This window comes from Scomber japonicus, chromosome 9, assembly GCF_027409825.1.
Source record: "Scomber japonicus isolate fScoJap1 chromosome 9, fScoJap1.pri, whole genome shotgun sequence".
NCBI lineage: Eukaryota > Metazoa > Chordata > Actinopteri > Scombriformes > Scombridae > Scomber > Scomber japonicus.
This window is the reverse complement of record NC_070586.1, coordinates 32642637-32664177: the sequence shown is the minus strand read 5'-3', so window position 1 is coordinate 32664177 and position 21541 is coordinate 32642637. Positions and strand designations below refer to the sequence as shown.

The window sequence follows — 21541 nt, the reverse complement described above, 5'->3', positions numbered from 1 at the left end:
TGGCACAGTGAGGACACCAGTGCCAGGACAGCTTTGCCACCCTCGAGCTGTGTGATATTTTGTATTATAAACCAAATGATCAGTTATTTAGTTACTGCAGAGAGGAAACAAGGAAATAATATTGTTTCTTCTCTGATGTTCAGCTTATAGTATCAAAACCTGCTACCTGTTATGGACTATTATTGGTTCTCTTAAATTGACTGAGTAAGTAAGCAAATAGAAAACTGACTGTTAGTATTAGTATTGGCAAGTCACAAGAAGTGAAAGCTAACGAAGGCCAAAGATGTTCTTAAAAGGCTAACTTTGAGAAAGTGTTCCATATGTTGAGAGAAGTTTTCAACCATATTACATGATCTTCTTCAGCACATAGAGTTTTCCCAGTTGTCATGACATTGTAGATGTTCAAGTGTCCATTTTTTTCAGAGCACTTTAAGGCAGTGGTTCTCAAAGTAGGGTCAGAGGATCGCCAGGGATCCTTAAGAGGGTTCTCGGGGGTCCATCCATAAGTAACACAATGTTTTGGTGGTGTTGTTTTGGTCACATCATCATCTAAATGCAGAAATCTCATCAGACTGGGGGTCTGTGGGGGACAACCACTGCTTTAAGGACATCTTGAACCTATTAGTTCATTATTGACCTTTAAAAAAAGAAGGTGACAAAACAGTTTCACCTCTAATAGCTGTTCTGGAGCTTTCAGTCATATCACAAAGTAAGTTAATTCATAAAAGAAATGAATGAATTAGTCCTTGATGACAAGCTATTTTTAGTATCCATAATTAATTACATTCACACAACCACAACCACACTCAATGTAATATTTATTATAAGTTAGTATGGTTTAATATAGTTTGGTTATATATTTGAGTGCTACTTTTTTATATCTCTATATGTATCTTGACTCTTGCTGTAGTTGTGTTTGAGAGGCGGCTGGATTTGTGAGATCATAACAGCGGCCTTGTCGAGCTTCAAGTTATGTGCTTATGTCCAATCCACCGGTGGTTTTGACCAATCAGTGTTCTGAATCCAGCTGCCTCACAAGATAGATAATGTTGGACAGATGGTTCATCCAATCACCTGCAAAGTATCTTCTGAAAGTGCCTGTTTCCATTTACTTGTCAGATGGTCCTGTGTAACAAAGCATCTGGCCCGTTAACTCGGTATGTATCTTGGGCACATCTGTTTAATAACCACATTAAAGGGTTATTATGAGTTATGTGTTTATGTTAAAAAAGCTGCAATATATCATCTGAAATCACTGGTGTTGTCTTCAAATGTCCAGTATCGGTCCAGGTTTACTCATACATGGGTTCTGCAGGTAGTTTGAGGTTGTAAAAGAGCAGTCTCCATTTGAGTTTATTTGTTCAGCCCTTTTTAAAGAAAGGTTACAAACAGGTTCACAATAGGGACAAACAAAAGACAAGAAAAACAAGTGCTGCAGATAAGAATCAATCAAGAAGGACGGGGCCTTAAGAATAGTTAAATAAACTTGTTACAATAGAAGATGGATCTCCTCTCCTTTTTTCTGTTTAAATATACCGTAGTTAAATTGCATGAATGCATATAAATACGACAGCCGTGTGCGTACATGAACATATGTGTTAGAATTGAGAGAGGGGGCTGTTTGTGAAAAGATGACCTTGTGCTGAAAGCCTGTTTCCGCTCTGAAGCAGATGAATTGCGGAATTTTCCGGACAGAGCCGCCTGGACACTTCCTCAGTGGCGGCCCTTGTGATCACTAGAACAACGCCTTTTTACCGAGAATCTATTGTGATGTCCACTTTCTCACACTGCTGCAGCCAAGGGAGTCCTGTGCTTTTAAAAATGTCCCTATAAAAGGCACAAATAGCTCGGTATTTAGGACTCAGGAACACATTTTAAATCCTCCTCCTTACTCCTTGTGTTTTTAAGCTGTGGCTGTTTCTTTTTCTGAAGGAGATAGTTTGCGGCTCTGAGGCTGCTGCCCCGAGAGAGGATGTGTTATTCATCCAGTGCTTGGGCTGATGTATAAGCTCACTGGAACACAGGGTGGCCTTTCACATTCCCCTGCGCTCTGAAGCTGTTTGGCTTGCAGTAGTCTCTTCCTTCGAGCAGTCAATATAGTTCTCTCCCTCTCTGCTGGGCCCAGTGTGTTTGTGTGAGTCCTTTGTCACGGCCTCGGTGGATGTCATCCTGTCAGTGTGCCCGTCTTCCAGGCATCTCCAGGGTGACTCGGCTTTAACCGCCCCCGGTTTCCGGAATCCTCTCTTTCCTGTTTTCGAGCTTAGGTGAACTACTTTTCTAGCCTCTTCTTAGCGTACCTGAGTCCAGACTGCTAGACTGTTCTATTGTCTGCTTTATTTTTTTTTATTACTGTTCCGTATCTTTCGGCGGCCACTTCCTTGATGACAATAATGACGATGATAATGATGATAGGTGGTGGTGAGTCAGGGGTGGCTGACAGTAATTACAGGATGCAAGGCAAGTTGATCTCCATCTTCAGAGTGTGTAAAATGTTTGAAATCACAGGGCACAACCTATATTTCCCACTTGTTACACATGTTTTTCTGGCACATGTTCACTGTAAACATGACGTCATACTTCCAGCAACGTGTAAAACATGAAAGTAGGTCTCTGACATCTCTGACAAACATTTTTTCAAGACTATTTCTCACATTTTTTCAGGAAGAACTCTACTACCATCTGAGCTTTGAGGCCTCTGTATGTAGCAAACACACAAAGTGAACATTATACAAAGTTCCAGTAGAGCTTTTCACATTCTCTGTGATCCTGAAAACACTCAGTGGAAGTAGTGCACAACAAGGCTGGCATGAGCAGAGGGCGTGTGTTGCCCCTGCTATTTCCCAGGCTTATCCGCTCGCCTGGCACGATCCTTCTGTGGCTGGCACAGGCTGCGTGGGAGATTTGTATAGGTCACAGGTTTATGAAGGTTAAAAGAGGATTTGATATAAAGACAAATGGCAGTAGGCTAAAATCCTTGCTGCTCATAGTTTTTTGTTAACTGAAAATACTGGTTGTATTAGCTGCTGTTAGATGTGCATGTTCTCTTTTGGGCTGTGTTGTCCTGACTTATTTTCTGAAATGTCAGGCTTACACAGAATGGATAAAAATCATGTCTGGATTACTGCACTAGGACAATCTGGGGCAAAAATGAGCTCTACTTGTTCCTCCTGCAGTCTGTACTTTATTTAAGTTCCTAGTTGCCTTTCCTTGCTCATTGTGTACAGTGCACAAGGCAGGCCACGAATAGCAGCAAATAACTGCAGCCCCAGAAACCAACCAGTACCTGAGTCCTAGAATACTCCCCCAGGTTTGTTGTATGTCAATAAGTTTGTGGTAATTTAATGAAACATTAATTCATATATGAATATGTACCAACACAATATCAACTGAGATAGTAAAAGTCTAAAAAGTACAAGACAGAGCCACAATATTAGGTAACGATCTCTTCCACTCCCCCTATTCAGATTTTCAAAGTTTAAAGTGTACAAGGTGATGGAGGTATATGATGGGCATTCTCATGCTCGATTATGTCTCATGGGTTGTTGCAGCAATTTTTGGGTCAATACCAGTTGCTATCTTTGTATTGAGCTGTTGGTATCAATGTATCCTCTGAAAACAGCTGTCATCTGTTATTGGAAACAACAGTGATCAGAGCAGTGAACCAAAATATTAAAAAGTTGTAAAACCAAAATGATGAGTTGAAAGACAATAAAACACTCAGTGAAGCAGAGAGGGACTGCAGTCTGTTGACAATTTTCTGTGTATTCTTTATTATGAGCGACACCTTTCACATATTACATGCCCGGGATATTAAGATACTGTATGTTGATGCATTATCTCAAAGTGATTCCTGATAACACTATGGCATCTTAAAACCTTCTTATACCAGTTTCTGAATAGCTTTGTTAATGCTACCCATTAGCCTCTTAAACTTAACCAGTCCTGTGTGTCAGTCATTATAATGTCCTGGTCTGCAGCCACACAACTTTATTATAAAGTGTAACAGAGATCCCAAAGATACCAAACACTGTATTGGTGTTGTTTTTGTGTAAATTAGTATAAAAAGTTAGGGTTAGGGTCGTATAAAATACTCCTATTTGATGGAATGGTGCTGTCATGAAAAACACTGAAGCTTATGTTTGAATTTTCACTCATATACAGCAGTTTTAATACAGAATATGTATATATTATACTGTCAGACAGTGTGAAATGTGATTTTCCTTACTACTTAAGTGAGACAAAAGGAAACTGTAGGTTAAGAGGTTAATCATGTGACCCACTATTGGATCTTGATCGAGTATTAGATTACCAACAGAAAATAATTTGAAAGTTTGCAAAATTCCCCATGATGAATCTTTGTGTTTACTGCAAGATTTAATATCTTAATGACACCATGTGATCCCTTGTCCTTTGTTTCACTGTTTCTCACAGAAGCTCCATACAATGAGACCCCTTCGTCATACGGTTATGACTTGGAGCATTCAGAGGAGCACCAACCCCGCCACGACCCTCTATCCTTCACTGGATCCCCTTCCTCCTCGCCTCGGCTCCGCTCCAAGAGCCGGTGCAGCCGAGACACCCAGTCGTCTGGCTCCCTGGAGTCCACGCTGTCGGTAATGTTACTCGGTCAACTCCCAACACCATCTGACACGTTAACTGTGTCACTCAGTTCGCAATGCTCTAACCTTCATCTTTTACTGGCTGTGCTGTGCTCTGGCTAGTTCATTGTCCTCTGCTGTCCTCTCTGACATTGCTTCTTTAAATACTTTATGTTTGTGTTAAAGTAATCTAAGGCAGATTGCTTGTTCAAGCTTAGAAGATAATTCCAGGTCACATTAATAAATAAAGGCCAAGCTACATTTTATCCCTCAATCTAATTATTTTAAACACATTGCAGTAAAATTCACAAGACTTCTCACTTTTCAGTGTTTGATAAAATGAATAACATTTCCTAGAAGCACTTTGCTTCCTCTTGCACAGAGCATGCTCCTAATTTTACTCCTCATAATCTGCATAAAAGTTATAAACACGCTGGAGACACTTTAATATTCTAAAATCTGTATTTATGTTGTTGTTAATGCTAGAAAAACAGCTTTCCCTTCATGATTGATGCTATTGTGTGGCCAGTCTCCTCAGCAATGGTCCTGATTGTTTAGTTATTACACAATTTTTTCAGGATTAATATTGTAATACCAGTTCCCTGTGTTACTAAATCATGCCAACGTCAAATGCCAGAACTTTTAAAGAGGCTGATATTTGACTAGACTTTTGATGGTCTTAACTCTCCTGGGAAATCAAATGTGAGTAGGCAGAGCAAATAAGAAAAAGTGCCCTTCAGGCTTTGAAACAGCTGAAGCATCTAGAGGCCAACAATGAAATACACAAAGTGCACCATACAGCACCAGATGGGAGTGCTTTTCAGTATGAAGCAGGGCGTTGCTGAAATAGACCATATATATACTCAGCAAACACACTGTGGGCAAGCAGATGTTAAAAAGAGACCCAGCTCCCCTCCCCCATCTTGCTCTGTTATGTCCTATCTGTGGTATTCTTACTCTCTGATGTGTACACTTGGTGATCTTCAAAGTCTAAACTATAGTGGAGGGTGGAGGAGCTCACTCAGCGTACATGTTGTTTTTTTGATCTAGCTAATATAATGGCAGAGCTTGGCGTAGTCTTCTTACTGACATGATAGCCCGCATCAGGATGACTGATGTCTTTGACCTGTATGGAATAACAACCCCTGGCCTAGAAGCACATTTGTCTTCCTTAAGATGCTAGGAGTCTACGACCGAGGCCCCTTGGAATCTTAAACTCCTACCGAGTTTAATCAAATCTGGTCTGTCCTTTATCCCACAACAACAATATCTGTAGGCAGGGGTTTGCAGAGGTGTGTGGGCGATTTATTAAACATCAAACTCATTTACAGCTCACATGCCTATCAACATGAGCCTGGGTTTCTCTGTGGATGTCTTCTCTTTATGTTTGCCAACTGTTTTCTCTCTCCGTTGTCTTTGTACCAGGTGGAGCTGGATCAGGAAAAGGGGCTGGAGATGAGAAAATGGGTTCTGTCAGGAATCCTGGCCAGCGAGGAGACCTACCTCAGCCACCTGGAGGCACTTTTGATCGTATGTGTACAACTTATAACTCAACACAAACCTCAGCATACACCAAAAAAGACGCTGAGGTTTGAAATTAGCTCACAACACTGACAGCTGATACAGCTAACGTTTTCAGTTTGATTTTCTTCGAACTGCTGTTTCTGTATGTTCCCTTTTAAAACAATACTATATATAACCCAACACATTCTTCCTGTTACTAATGAGAAATGAATTAGCAATACATGACACATGTAATTCAGCAATTGCTACTCCTATAACTAGACTCTGTATCAAATGAGACTGATGTATATGACTTTTTGAAACAAGAAATAACAATTGCTCCACTTACAAATGAAACATTGGCTTTATATGTAAGAAAATATATCCATACTCACTTTAAAACACTTTGGGTTTTGCAGCTACAGCCACTTAGTTGTTTATGTTAGCTAATGTAAGCGAATGTTAGCTAACGTTATCAAACTTGACAGATATTGTCTTACAAATGAGAAATTGAATTCATTAGGAATACATCACGACAATAACTATATCAAGCATCATTTTAGCAACTGCTACTCCTACAACTAGACTCTGTATCAAGTGAGACTGCTGTATATGACTTTTTGAAACAAGACATAACAATTATTCATGAAAAGTTGAATTCATATGTGAGAAACTATATCCATGCTCAATTTTAAAACACTCCACTCAGTAGCTTATGTTAGCAAATGTTAGCTAACGTAAGCTAACTTTTGACAGATATTGCTATGTAAGTTACTGACATTACTGAGTCACTTCAATTACTTTGTGGCTCCTCTCTGCCAGAGCCACTCTTACTACCATTCAGCATTTAGCTTTATCCTGTAATTGCTACTTGTGGTCCCAGTGGCCACTGCTCAGTGAGAGTTAGGCTTGTTACATGTACAAACAAATACTGGCCTTTTTAAAAAAAAAAAGTTAAATAACCTTCTAATGTCAGGAGACTGTTTATTTCAGTGCAGTTTAGCTTGTTTCAGCAGATTTCAAACATTCTAAATAACTGTAATTTGAACCTTGTTATGTAGTTTGTGACTAAATCTTTTCTGCAAAGATAATGATTTTCTGTAGTTTTGTAACAATTGATTTTAATTCTGAAGATGAGCCATTAAGGCTTATTAAGACTGTTTTCATGCAGTAAATATTTGCTACTGTCATTGTTTGTGAAGCCCATGAAGCCTCTGAGGGCCGCAGCCACAACCTCCCAACCGATGCTGACCATCCAACAGATAGAGACAATCTTCTTCAAGGTGCCAGAGCTCCACGAGATCCACAAGGACTTCTATGATGCTCTGCTGCCCCGTGTCCAGGAATGGAGCCACCAGCAGTGTGTGGGCGACCTCTTCCAGAAACTGGTACACTGATATTAATTTAGGTTTTGTACAGCATTAGGTGAATATGTGGGAAAGTGGTGGGAAAGCTTTTATTGATAATCACATTAATACAAATATAATCAGTCTTGCCTCAGAAAATGACTTTCTGATCACTTTAAGTGTTTGTTTTTTTTAGTGTATGAATTAATTTGAGAAATCATGCTGGAAAGCATGTCAAGTCGTGTTTCTAACTTAATCAGCAAGAACCTGTTTTTCCACTTCTTATAGTCTAACCTGAGCTTAGTAAGTCAGCTGACAAAGTAAACAAGGAGGTATGAGAGCAATAACAGAAAAAAAGTATCTGATGGGCTGATACTAGTGAAATGTATCTAACTGCAGTATGAGTGTTAAATTACACCATTCATCCTTTTTGAGCATATCTGTAAAGCAGCTTTTAGTCATAGCTAAGCAATGTCTATTCCTTCAGTTGAATTAAATACTCCTTTGAATAAGAAGATCAAATCGAACCTTGTTGCATTAAATTGTAGGTTGCGTTTTTGATCAAATGGACCACTATTCATCAAGTCAGTAACTTTCAGAAACTAATTATAGCACTCCTTAAATGTCATCCCTTGATCATTAATGATTTCTAAAGAGGGGAGACTTTCAGAGGAAAAAGGTGGGAGTGTTTGGCTGTTAATAATGCTCAGTGAATCTTGCAGCGCACATGTGAGTAGACGGCCTGGAGTCATGTCCCGGCCAGATAAAAGCCTCACTTCACCACATGACAGGCTGTAAAGGCGAACAAAACGCTCCATAGGAGGTCGCTGAATAAGAGCTACCTCAGTGTTTGCTGTTGGTAAAAAATGAAAAACACAGAGTACATACACAGATTCATTTGTAGACACGTGAGCAAATCCTGAATCACATTCAGTTGCATGAATTCCTTTCTGTATCACTATTATTGCAAGTCATGTCTGAGCTACACAACAACGTACCCAGTGGCAATCATGGACTAAAATCTAGTTTCTGTTATAGAAGAAATCTAATCTGTACTCTGCTCTCGCCCTGTAGGCCAGCCAGCTCGGAGTGTACCGGGCATTCGTGGATAACTATAAGGTTGCTGTGGAGACGGCAGACAAGTGCTGCCAGGCAAACGCACAGTTTGCAGAGATATCTGAGGTATGTAATCACGCTACGCACAGCGGGACAGCAGCAGGCGAGTGTTTGATGTTGCACAGCTGCCCGGGACAAGTGATGACAGTGCAGTTTCATCAGTCTTCACAGCGCACAGAGCCACGCAGCTCTGCTGCTGATTGTTTTAATTGCACTGTGGGGCAGTTGCTTAGATTTAATTAGGGTATTTTTTCTCTCACCATTCCCTCTTGTGTTATCTTCCTGCCAGAATCTCAAGGTCAAAAGCACAAAGGATTGCAAAGACCAGGCAGCTAAAAATTCACTGGAAAGTGAGTACTGAGTGAAATGAATGGCCAGCCTCCACATTAATCAATATTGCTATAAGTAGTTGAGCTGTGACTAGGCCTGATGATCTGACTGTTCCTCCTCCACAGCTCTTCTCTACAAACCTGTGGACAGAGTGACGCGCAGCACACTCGTTCTGCATGTAAGTCGATCCGCTCTGATAATAACGTGGAGCCTCGTCTTGTCTGCATGTTTTCATCAGGGATTCAATTTGTCATCGTTTTTTCTATTTTAGGACTTACTGAAGCACACGCCCTCCAGCCACCCAGACTATCCGCTGTTACAGGACGCCCTGCGCATCTCCCAGAACTTCCTGTCCAGTATTAATGAAGAGATCACTCCACGCAGACAGTCCATGACAGTTAAGAAAGGAGAGGTCAGTGTGGCAGGCTGAGTCACTGCATCACCTCCGGGTCATGGATAACCTTATGACCCCAACTCCAATTCTTTCAGATTTTCATATGATATTCAAACTGTGCTCAGGAATATAGAGCACCAGTAAATAAACTTCCCACACTGCCAGCTAGTCCTTTTTTTTAATAAATCCTCACAGTGAGACAGAAAAGTTGATATCAAACACTAGATTTTTGTTGTGACAGTTCAGTTACATGGAATATAGCCCATGTTGCTGTACTCATTATTTTGGGTGCACCAAAGGCTTCAGAAGAGAAGTACAACTTGTTCTCTTTGTGGTGCACCCTTTGCCAAGAAGAAAATTCAGTGGTTTGAATGGTTTGGTGGCACAAACAGAGGCCTGGCACCACCACACTGACTGCCGTTCCTGCTTTTATATGCTTTTTATATTTGGCTTCACTTTCTTCCAGAGGTTTTGGTACTTGGCTGTAGTAACTCTCGGGCACAATGTGGTTTTGTTACACGGCCAGCTTTTAGGAGAATTGCACTTGTTTTGTGGCTTCATGGCAGAATGAGAGGAAAAGTCAAGGATTAGGATTCATTGTCTACACACGATGAATGTCTTTTCAAAATTATCCACCAGTCCAGTAGTAGATGTTGAGATATTTCACTACATAAAGGAACATTTTTACATGCTGGTGCCACTCAATGAAAAATCACCAATCAGCAAAATCAGTAGGTTTCACTTTTATGACAATCCATCCAATTGTTGAGATATTTTACTCAGGACTAAAGTGGTGGACCAACTGACAGACCAACATTGCCATACATACAGCTACATGACTAATATAGCTAAAAATTAATCAGGGAGTTGTTGGGAGATAATGTGTAACTTAAGTTCTTGATTGACAGGACCTGTCATTATATATACTTAAGGTTTACATTTTGTCACAAAAATGAACGCACGCTGACGGTATTTTTGAGCACCTTCTCCGTCAGACAGCAGTGAGATTCAGGATTATATCTTCTCTGGTAGTTTCCGTCATGTTTTGACTGTTGACAGTAAAAAGCTCAGAGCACTAGGTGTCTGGAATCTGCAATAAAACAGGAGTGTGAGTCAGGTTGCTGCTGAGTCATCTCAGCCTGTCTGCAGTAGTCGGGAAGGAAGTGAAGCGTAGAGGAAGCTCGTGACAAAGCGGTGTAAAAACTGGAGGAAAGGCGCTCCATGTTGCAAACCAGGAAAACTAGTCGATTACTTCTGCGCTCACTCCCATCCTTCCCTGCCGCGGTGTCAACTCTGCTTCCCAGAAATGACCTGCAGCCCGCCTTATCAGCTGGCTGTCTAACCAGCCTTTTGCACTGGGTGTGTACTGACTTATCCGTGCTTCCTGACCCCCTCTACCCCCCCACCCCCCAATAGCACGCATCTCAGGGCTCTGATTCAGATGACCTGACTGAGAACTTCCTCTGTTTTTTCTCGGAACTGGTCCTGCCCACCACGGTTGGTTATTAAATCAAAGAAAGTTCTTGAGAACATTCTTCTGTATATTATCTAGGAAGTCTGAAATCCCACAGCCAGATTGACAGATAACCAGCGCACGACAATCACTTAAAAATACGAGTGTGTGGTTTTATTGTACGTGATCAGCTCTCGACTAAATTTGCACCCATTGTTGACGCTTTGCACCACTAAAGCCTATAATTACTACAAGCATTTAAAGCTACCAGTTTGTTTAGCTGCACCTCTCGTGCATGCCTCGCTGCTTAACGTCTCATTACAGCGCATTTAAAAAAAAAAAAACAGGAGCAGATTCCAATGTCAGTGGGTGCAGTTGACAGGTCTTTTTTTCCATTGGATTATTGAGCAGTTTGTGGTCATGTTTGCATCAGAAAACAATAAGCGGATGTAATCCTGCCATCTCTTTTTTTGAAACTGGGCATATTTAGAATGTCCCCGCACACATGCTTGTCACCAGTCAGTGCCAAAGTGGTGTGCGTAGAAAGCAGCAGTGGGAAACCACGCTGCAGGGATTTCCTTGTTTTTGTCCTCCTGTGGTCGGCATGGAGTGGCAAAGTCTCACATGGGCAGCGTCATTGTAAACAGATTCCACACAGAGGTCAAGAAGCAGAGGGAGATGCTTGTGTCGAGATCCATTACAGACAAAACTCATATCACCAGAGGCTGAAAATGAACTCGGCTGGTAGTTAAAGGAACATTATGTATACAGTCATTGATCTGTTTCAGTCACATTATAAATGATTAACTGGTTTATTTTCTTCACTTCCTCTATGAGAGTGGAAAGCATTTATCCTGATCTGTAATTACAAAATCACGATTCATTTGAAACTGTTATTTTAAGCATCAGTGTAAATGTTACTACATCATTTTTCTTAGTATACAGCGACATTATTTGCTCTTGCCGTGATGTTACTTCTCGTTTCCCGTTGGCAGAACCGTCAGCTTCTGAGGGATCGCTTCATGGTGGAGCTGGTGGAAGGTTCCAGGAAACTACGTCACGTCTTCCTCTTCACGGACCTGCTGCTCTGTACCAAACTGAAGAAGCAGGCCGCAGGGTGAGTGCGGGTCGGCCTCCAGCAGGACGGACGTTAGAGATGCAGGCGTGTGACCCGGAAAATGGTTGACCTCTCTGTGCTGTGCTATTCTCTGCTGTTAGGGAATGTAAAGTCACTCCGCCCAAGCAGACATTTAGTTAATTATGCTTTGCTTAATGTAGATTTGTATTTTTTTCCAATGTGACCAACTAGAGCTTGTAGTTTACTGTTCTTTTAGACCTCTATTGTTTTTTTTAGAAGTGTTTCCAGGCTTGTGGTAAATCTGGCCTCTGTTGTTCCACCAAAACAATTATCGCGAAACAGCAGGACATCATGACAAATATCTGGTGAAGGAAATTAGAAAACAAAACAAACAGTCTCTTTTGTTGTGTGGCGTCTCGTCCTCCAATAGGAAAGGCCAACAATATGACTGTAAGTGGTACATCCCGCTAGCTGACCTGACCTTCCAAACCCTCGAGGACTGCGAGTCCACCCCCATCCCTCTGGTGCAGGATGAGGAGATCGACGCCATGAAGATCAAAATCTCCCAGATCAAGAACGAGATCCAAAGAGAGAAGGTGAAGAGACACAATACACATAGACATAACAATATTTAACATATATTAGATTATAAGTGATGTTTCTATCTACTAGAGCCTGAACACAAACTAAAATAAAAATGAGGAACCCTAAAAAGGATTGCATGTCATCACAGAGTAGCGCAGACTGCATTAACCCTGTTACTGCTTGTCTTTAGAGAACTACCAAAGGATCCAAGGTGATTGAGCGACTGAGGAAGAAGTTATCAGAGCAGGAGTCTCTGTTGCTTCTCATGTCGCCCAGCATGGCATTCAGAGTGGCCAACAGAAACGGCAAGGTGAGTCAAAAGTGTTTATATTTGTGACAGATTGTACCCTGTTTAAGAGTTTGTCATGAGAAGCACTACCCATTTAGATTTCTGCTGCCCTCTGCTGTCAAAAGTGTGGAATTACAGCATATGCCCAAAATCAAATATAATGTCTCTTAATGTGTTTCAGGGTTTCACATTTCTTATCTCCTCTGACTATGAGCGTGCTGAGTGGAGAGAGATCATTCGAGAGCAGCAGAAGAAGTGTGAGTTTCCTTTGCGCTGTTATAAGATACGATGATAGGATTATTATAAAAGCTGTAATGTCATTTTGTGTGTGACTTGCATTTACCTCGATTGTTTCCTGCAGGTTTTAAAAGCTTCTCTCTGACCTCCCTGGAGCTGCAGATGCTCACTAACTCATGTGTGAAGCTCCAGACTGTTCACACTATCCCAATGACCATGAATAAAGAAGGTAAGGTTCATGCTTTATTGTGTATTTAAGCATTTAATAAACCTGCAGTTTTTTATATCAACTTTTATAATCTGAACTCCACAGACGATGAATCATCTGGTTTGTACGGCTTCCTGAACGTCATCGTCCACTCTGCGTCAGGGCTCAAACAGAGCTTGAGTAAGCAGCTCCTTCTTTTCTTTTTGACAAGAAATCATACCTCAGATAACTCTAGAGGTCGCATGTGGTGGCACATCATGCTCTACTGTGCCCGCCCCACTCTCTCTCCCACTCTCTCTCTCTCCCTGCGGCTGTCAGCTGGGAGAGCAGCTGCAGGGGAACAAGTGGGATTAGTCAGGAACACTGTGTACAAGCCGCCTCAAATATGTCTTTGGCTTCTCAAATCACTGCCTGCATACTCTCCACTTTTTAATCTTTATAACAAACAATAATCCCTGGCAGCTTTCAGCTACTCCTGTTATTTGTTAATTTAATGAGACAGTCACAGCAGATCAGCAATGACACCAAAGAGAAAGTGGTTGCAGACAGTCGCTTTATACAGTACATATCTCAAAATGTCTCAACCAGAAGACTAATGTGCTGATGTGTGATTCACCTGTTACTCAACCACTTATGTTTGTGCCCATCAGACCTTTACTGCTCTCTGGAGGTGGATTCTTATGGCTACTTTGTCAACAAAGCCAAAACACGTGTGTACAGAGACTCTACAGAGCCCAACTGGAACGAGGTGAGGGTGCAGCTCTGAGTGGAGAGACTGAGTAATTAACATGCTGCACACAGCCCACAGTATCTACAATGTGTGTGTCTTTAAGAAGTTCAATAAAGGACTATTTTCTCCCCCCTGGAAATTGAATCCGAGCAGTTTTGTAAAGAGGCCAAGGATGTTAGGGAAACTGTTCCCCGGAGTGCAATGTTGTGCTCTGAGCTTAAACCTACAGTAATATCCCTCTTCTCTGTTTCCATGCTAGGAGTTTGAGATTGAACTGGAGGGCTCTCAAACTCTGAGGCTGCTCTGCTATGAGAAGTGTTGCATCAAACCCAAGCAGAGCAAAGAAGATGGAGAGATGACTGACAAGATCATGGCCAAAGGACAGATAAAGGTACTGACAAATGAAGCACACAAGTTTGAGTCAAAAGCTTTCATTCAGCAAATCATGTGATTAGTAAAAGCAGATGAAAATTGCTTGATTTTAGGCATAGTTATACATATTGGGATATAGTGGTATCAATCTTCTCATCAAAGTCTAGTGAATAAGCATATTTCCCTAAGTGCCATCTAGTGTTCCTCACGCTCAAAAAAGTCAAATAAACTGACTTTTTCAACATTCTGGCATTAAATATGTGCCCAATTTCCTGGAGAACATTGGACCTGTTGTAAGTCATACTGTGTCCCATGTGGTACCGTCACAAAAAGATAATAAAAATCAATATTTACGGACTTAACATGACCCCTTTGTGGTTCAGCTGGTATTTCTAAGAAAAAAACATTCTGGCCTATGTGAAGTGAACTCCCTCTATTGATTCCAGTAGCTCTACAGTGGTGACTTATCTGCACCACTGACCACAGGACCCTTTTTTTTTCTTTTTGGTTAATCTTACCCTGTGGGACCACTTTTCACTGCTGAAAAAGAAGTCAGCCATGAGGTTACTGGTGGGTCACTCCAGCTTGACTCCCTGATAGTGTTGTGACAGAGGGCGGATTAGACTTTGGATTGACCAAATGTAGCAGTTGGCACCGCTCCAGAGTATGGCAACAGGAGAGAGACACAAAGCGCTCTTTGATCAGCCAGTGAAGGGATTTCCCTGCTGGACAGGTGGGTCAAAACACTGTGGAGTCTTAGAGGGAAAGGAGCATGTGGGTGTTGGCATCCTCAGTGTGATAGTGTAGTGTTTTTCAGAAACAGCTCAAGGATGGGATCAGGCCCTTAAGGCATTTTGATGACCTGTGATGTCAGGTTAGGCTATGTTGTTGGTGTCTACAGAGAGTGTTTTTACTTCAAACTGACTAAATGAGCTTGTGGTTTATAGGAAAACAATATGAAGAATATTACTTGAGGTGACTTGAGCTGTAAGATTCATGATTATTGGGCTAAAAAACCTCAGGATCATAAGAAATAATACAAAACAACCCTGTATTAGCATTTTAAATGCCTGAGAATTAGAGGGTAAAGAAGGTTTTCATTAGGAATACAAAATAAAGTTTCAGATATGGAGAAGAGAAAGCTACTTCTGTTGATCCTGGTCACTAGTGCTAATCAGTAATTCTCCCTCGAGGCATCATGTTTAGGCTACCTGAGATGCTAAGTTGCCAGCCAGCAATCCCCGTGGCAAGCAGCGTCAGGCGTGAGCATGTTGATAATGAGGGTAGGAGGGGATTCTCAGGAGTTAATCCCCTAAATCCATCTGGGAAGTAGAACAACACTCAGGCAGCGTGGTTGGCAGGCTGTGTGGCTTTGTTCTCTCGTTCTGAATCCCACCGGTGTGAGCAGATTCGGAGTCCGATTATGCTGAGACGAGGGGATGACTCAGAAAGTTTCGTGAAGGTTCAGCCGTGCCGCCTCAGTGGAGATCCTCAAGATTGTCATCAATGGCTGTGTGTTCAGAGGAGACGGACCTGCTGCTGTTGTTAGTAAGCTGGTTTAGGAAGTAGTGGTATCTCTGGAGCAGCACCGCTTTGCACTTTCTTTGTCTCGTTGCTGTCAGTCGGTAGAAGTGACATCTTGTAGCTGAGAGAGGCTCATGTGAGAAAGGATGAGTGAGAGTAATTCCAGTGAGGAAAGTGTGGATCAGGCCAACAGCGGTCTGGAGGAAGAGGGAGACGCTACTCCCAGGAAATCCCTGAGTACAGGAGCCCGCCTGTGGGACAGAGTCCGTGGCAGCCTGCTCAAACCAAAGGTAAAGATGTAGAAAGTTTCTTGTGGATAGATCTGCTTGGGGTATTTCTGTTAAGGATGTCATGCGAGGACCAACTTTTCCTCTCTTTTGTCCCTTTGAGACATTTAAAACCCTTTTTGAGCTCTACCCTGTTGTATTTCTGTATGGATTTGTCTTTTGGAGATTTAGACTCCAGCATTTAACTGCATGTGATTCTTTTTTATCTTTTCGATTGGGGCGAAAAGAAAGTATTATGTAAGAAAATTGGTTTTCACTGAACAAAGGATTATCTGAATGAGATTTGGTGGTTTCTTGGGTGAAAGAACATCTGCCATGTTGGACTGCCACAGTGCTTAGCAGTGGGAACATGTTATCACATTACTCGTGCCTGATCAGTGCAGATATAGGCAGGCAGTCTGGTATTAGTCAGATGACTAAAGTAGATCCCTGACATGAGGTAACACTACCTGGCCATATGGAGTTTATGTTTATGTAAGTTAATATGCACATTTAATACATTTAAATGTGTAATTTGCGTCATTGTTCGAAAGGACCTTACTTTGAGTGAATTAGCTTTTAATTATGAAGAAAAACTGCTTCCTGGAACAAGTGGATTCGAAATGAAACAACCTTTTGAAATGAATCTGGTTTAGAAAAACTTAACAATTACTCTTCTGTTATTTTTTTCCCCCAGTTGGATTCACAGACATTGCAAAATAAAGACTGGCAAAGGACAGTCATCTCCATGAATGGGGTAAGTGTTTCACCAAACCAGGGCAAAGTGACAAGAGTGACACACAAGTAATTCATGTAACAAAACAGTTTGGAGTAGTTGAAATAGTGCTGTTTGAAAATGCTACAAAACACTGATGCATGCATTAAAGTGAGACTGTGTAACTTTGGAAACAAGAAATAACACAAAATAACACATTCTTGCTCATACGTATGAAAAGTTGAACTCATAAGCAGCCTTGCTTACTGAAATACATCCAGAGACTTTGCTGCTACATCCTGAATTTGACTCTTCTACCCTTATGTTATATTTTAGCATTAATGTCATTTGTAGACACAGTGGCTGCTGTACAGCAAATGTTAGATAGTCTAGCTTCAAGGTGTGTAAACTGACATTAGCTCACAGTTGTCTAAAGTAATGGGTTTACTTTGTTTCAGATTGAAGTGAAGCTTTCAATGAAGTTCACCAGCAGAGAGTTCAGCCTGAAGCGAATGCCTTCACGGAAACAGTCTGGCGTCTTCGGAGTAAAAATCAACATTGTTACTAAGTGAGTGGTGAATATGAGTCAACTTCAGTGAAGTGCTGCTTTCCAGGGAATTTACTGATAAGTTTCCTTCAGTCTCAGAGTTGAGAAATGAAGGAGAGCCAGTGACAGTGCTGCTTATTCTACCAGAGCATTGTTTAGTATTTTAACATGATCCATCATTACCACATGAAGTTTTAGACTTTACCTCGAGGAGACCATCACAGGAAATATTAAAAGCATCAAATACCCTCTAAACAGCATTTAAAACTATGTATCAATTGGTTGCATTTGACTGGATAACAATTTTCCACAATGGAGAGGTTAGGTGGAACATGACCTGTAACACCATCCTTATGTGCCGGAAAATAATAAGAGTCTATGGGAAATGTGGTCTTTAATTTAAAGGACTATACATTACATTTACTTCAATCATTACATGTATTTACAGTAATATATGAGTTGATTTGTAAGTAGCACCTGTAAGCCTTGTTTTTGTGTGTCTGTGGCTTCACCAGGCGAGAGCGCTCCAAGGTTCCTCTCATTGTGAGACAGTGCGTGGAGGAGATCGAGCGACGGGGGATGGAGGAGGTGGGGATCTACAGAGTGTCTGGTGTCGCGACTGATATCCAGGCACTAAAGGCTGCCTTTGATTCAAGTGAGTTCAGCTTGAATTTCGGTTTTCAGACAGTTGGAAAATAAGCACTCATACTAAAGTAAAGATAGAGGCTCTTAAGTGCTTTTTTTCAGCTTGTGCTCAGTATTCTTCGATATTTATTGACTGGTGTCTCATCTTCCTGGCAGACAACAAGGACGTGTCTTTGATGATGAGGGAGATGGACGTAAACGCCATCGCTGGAACACTGAAGCTGTATTTCCGTGAGCTGCCGGAGCCTCTTTTCACTGATGAGCTGTATCCCAACTTTGCTGGAGGCATCGGTCAGTCACAGTCTTTATATTGAACCATTTGGCCGGAACTGGAGCACCTACAACACATATACATAAACATGAGCTTTGGTTTGATTTAGATTTTTCGTGCTCTTTCCTTGCAGCTCTCTCTGACAGTGTAGCAAAGGAGAGCTGCATGCTCAACCTGCTGCTGTCTCTACCAGAACCCAATCTGGTCACCTTCATCTTTGTCCTAGACCACCTAAAAAGGTAAAACTTAGCTATACTGTTTGGGTTTTTGGTGGCGGGGGGGGGGGGGGGGGGGGTTTGTAAGTATCTGTAGGTTGAATGTTATTTTTGCTCTTACAGGGTGGCAGAAAATGAGGGCGTCAACAAGATGTCTTTGCACAATCTAGCCACAGTCTTTGGCCCCACTTTGCTTCGACCATCTGAAAAAGACAGCAAGATCACAATCAACAGCTCGCAGCCGATCTCCATGAACGACAGCTGGTCACTGGAGGTCATGGCTCAGGTAAAACTCCAATCAGGATGACTTTGATAATCACTTTCAACTATTTTTGTAGGTCTGATCACCTTTTTACCTGTGTCTCTTTAGGTGCAAGTCCTCCTCTACTTCCTCCAGTTGGAGAGCATCCCAACACCTGACAGCAAACGTCAAAGCCTTCTCTTCTCTACTGAAGTATAACAGGAGCATCTAAAAAAAAAAAAAAAAAAAAAAAGTCCTGTTCAGAGGAGGAATGTCAGCTGCTTAATAAGATGGATGCTGCTGAGCAGTTATGGTTGGCTGGTTTACTGAGCAGATGCATAATTTAGCCACCGGGGGGAGCCATCTACACATTGTAAAGTGGAAACAGCCTCTGTGACCAAAGCTGTCTCTCTTTATGAGATGTGATGAGCATGTGTGTGTTCTGTTTACGTACAAGCTTGCCTGCTGTGTCAGTGAATGACATCCCTGTATAATGTATGGACTAAATATATTCCTTTTTTACTATTATTTAAATTTTCAAGAAGCATAATTTGCTGTACCCATTCTGTCACTGTGCACATTAGCTCCATATTCACAGAGGGGGGGATTCTGTTGTTTTGTAAAACTTATTGCTGTGGATGAAAGATAATTTGATTGGACATATTTTTCATGTCTGCACACATCTTTTTTTCCCCCCACTAGAAATGTTTGACTTGGTTGAAAACTCACCTGTGCCAATGTTTCCCTGCTGATGACCAATAGAACACTTCAGTTAACCTAATGTTTACACGCTCTCTTAATTTTGTAGAGATTTTAAAAAGTATGATACTGAAAGCTGTAGTTAAAACACAACATGCAGGCATGTTGACCTAAATGGAAATCTAAGTGTTTTTGTTCTTCTGTGCTATACAATTTGTATAGTGACCTTGTTGAGTTCACAGGTTCTTCTCGTGGTGTTCAAGCCACTCAGAAACTTTCATGTAGATATGAGTGTTTGGTTTTTCAAGGTGGAAGGGAGAAGTGAAAGACAAATCTTTCCAGGAAAAGGCAAAGACTGTTTCTTCCACCTGTGGAATGTATACTGTTGTGTGTATTAAGTTAATTTCACAGTTGTCTTTAGTCCATATTTCATATGTTGTGTGTCCACATTGGTTTTGTAGCCTCCGCCTGGTTTGATTTATATAGCTAAAGTCATCTGTGTTTCTTACTGCATTCCTTCTTTATGGTATCCTACCTTTATAGGACAAACACACACACTGCTGTAGAAATGGAGCACACGGAGATTATGCTTATCTGGAATACCAAATGTTCCCTAATAGGACCCTTCGTTCACTCATATCTCTAACTCTCCTGGGGTATTAACAGGTTTATCATTCCCATACATAGTATTACTCTCAAAGCCCCTGTGAAAATACACAGTGTGCTTGTGTTAAGATCTTCTTTCCCCAAATCACTGCAAGTATTCAAACACTTGTTAGCACACACTATAACCCTATATACTTGTGATTCATGTAAGATAAGCAATAATTCTTAGTGATTCATATGTTGAGCAATGACCAGTGTGTCATGTATGTATGATTTATGTAAATAAAACTTAATAATATTATTTTTGAAATGTGGTCTTTCTTAGATGAAAAATGAGAGGGAAAAACATCAGAGACTTCAAAGGTTAATCTCTGGCGCAGTTCTGCTTTATCACATCAGATCACCAGACTCAGCAATGTTTCAGTCCTCTTTTAGAAATCATGTGTATTTAACTCATACTGGACTATAAATACACTCAGAGTGCAGAGTCTGTCCTGTTAGCCAGCATCTGTGCATCTTGTATGTATGTATTCCATCAGAGAAGTTTGCAAATTCATCAGTGTAGGACTGGTAAAGCATTTATATTAAGGATAACCTCTACAGTTGTGGCATCTATTCCCCTTCCCTCATTAAAAATAGCAGAATCAATGAATATGCAAATACACTCATTTCATAGGGTTAGGATTAGGGTTAGGGGTTCACTTTAAAGTCCATTCTTACTGTTTGTGCATTGGAGGCTTCACATTGCCACATCACGTTTGTGTAAATTGAATATTGTCTTCCAAACTAGTTGTGATGTCACAAATCCAGCTCGTAGGCCCACCACAACGTTCCACCCTCAGCAGATGAATGTGAGAACTGCCTACAAGTGTCAAACTCCGCACACATCATCCTGCACAGTGAAGCTCAAACATTCAACTGAAGGTAGAAAGAAAAAAAAAGCAGTTTGATTGGAGGAGGACTTTAAAATCAAATGGTGTCAGGAGTGCTTTGGTGGTCCAGTGTGCCAGGTCATGTACCCTTTATGACCTGTTAATCAAGACATTTCCACTGTATGAGCTCGTGTAACATACTACGGTATATTAAATAGGACCTTTAATTAGGCATCATTACACTGTAAGTAACTGCACACACAACTACAATAATGTTTATTAATCCTGATTGTTTTCTTCTGCTAAGAACACATGTCCACATAACTCAATAGTCTGATCATAATTAAAGTGTGACACATTATAAATTGTGTAGAATATTTATGTAAACCTATTAGGGATTAGGCTCTAATCCACAAACACTAATATTAATGGTTATCAGCAAATTTACTATAGTAAATTTGCTGATATCCTCCTCTCTGACAGAAGGTTAATTTGTGAAGTCAGTGGTGTATACTTTGGTAGCAGAGATGTTCTGCAGACGCCAAGAGTCATTTGCAGACAATAATGCTGCTTCAGATAATAAATATCTGAAGCAGTGAATATTTAAACATCCTGGAGGCAGTAAACTGTCCTCTGGAAAGCATACCAAGAAGGAAGCATTAGTGGTGACCACTATCCAATCCTCACTAAAATAAACATTC

The 21541-nt window shown here is 41.1% G+C and overlaps 1 protein-coding gene across 2 annotated transcripts in view; it reads left to right on the top strand.

Moving 5' to 3' along the window:
- si:dkey-91m11.5 (PH_BCR_vertebrate and RhoGAP_Bcr domain-containing protein) overlaps positions 1-20269 on the top strand; it is a 31533-nt gene extending 11264 nt beyond the window's left edge. Inside the window, exons 2-23 of one of the 2 annotated variants that reach the window (XM_053325059.1) lie at positions 4432-4613; positions 6024-6128; positions 7304-7489; positions 8522-8629; positions 8853-8913; positions 9019-9071; positions 9165-9305; positions 11736-11857; positions 12249-12414; positions 12594-12713; positions 12874-12949; positions 13054-13158; positions 13243-13317; positions 13788-13885; positions 14127-14258; positions 16727-16786; positions 17203-17312; positions 17807-17946; positions 18093-18227; positions 18341-18446; positions 18546-18708; positions 18793-20269. In XM_053325059.1, coding sequence (XP_053181034.1) covers positions 4432-4613; positions 6024-6128; positions 7304-7489; positions 8522-8629; positions 8853-8913; positions 9019-9071; positions 9165-9305; positions 11736-11857; positions 12249-12414; positions 12594-12713; positions 12874-12949; positions 13054-13158; positions 13243-13317; positions 13788-13885; positions 14127-14258; positions 16727-16786; positions 17203-17312; positions 17807-17946; positions 18093-18227; positions 18341-18446; positions 18546-18708; positions 18793-18882 — 2534 coding nt within the window. In that variant the 3' untranslated portion in view covers positions 18883-20269. Of the gene's footprint in view, positions 1-4431; positions 4614-6023; positions 6129-7303; positions 7490-8521; positions 8630-8852; positions 8914-9018; positions 9072-9164; positions 9306-11735; positions 11858-12248; positions 12415-12593; positions 12714-12873; positions 12950-13053; positions 13159-13242; positions 13318-13787; positions 13886-14126; positions 14259-16726; positions 16787-17202; positions 17313-17806; positions 17947-18092; positions 18228-18340; positions 18447-18545; positions 18709-18792 lie in introns of those variants that run through there. The other variant, XM_053325060.1, reaches the window with a different exon arrangement.
- Positions 20270-21541: the final 1272 nt, after the last annotated feature.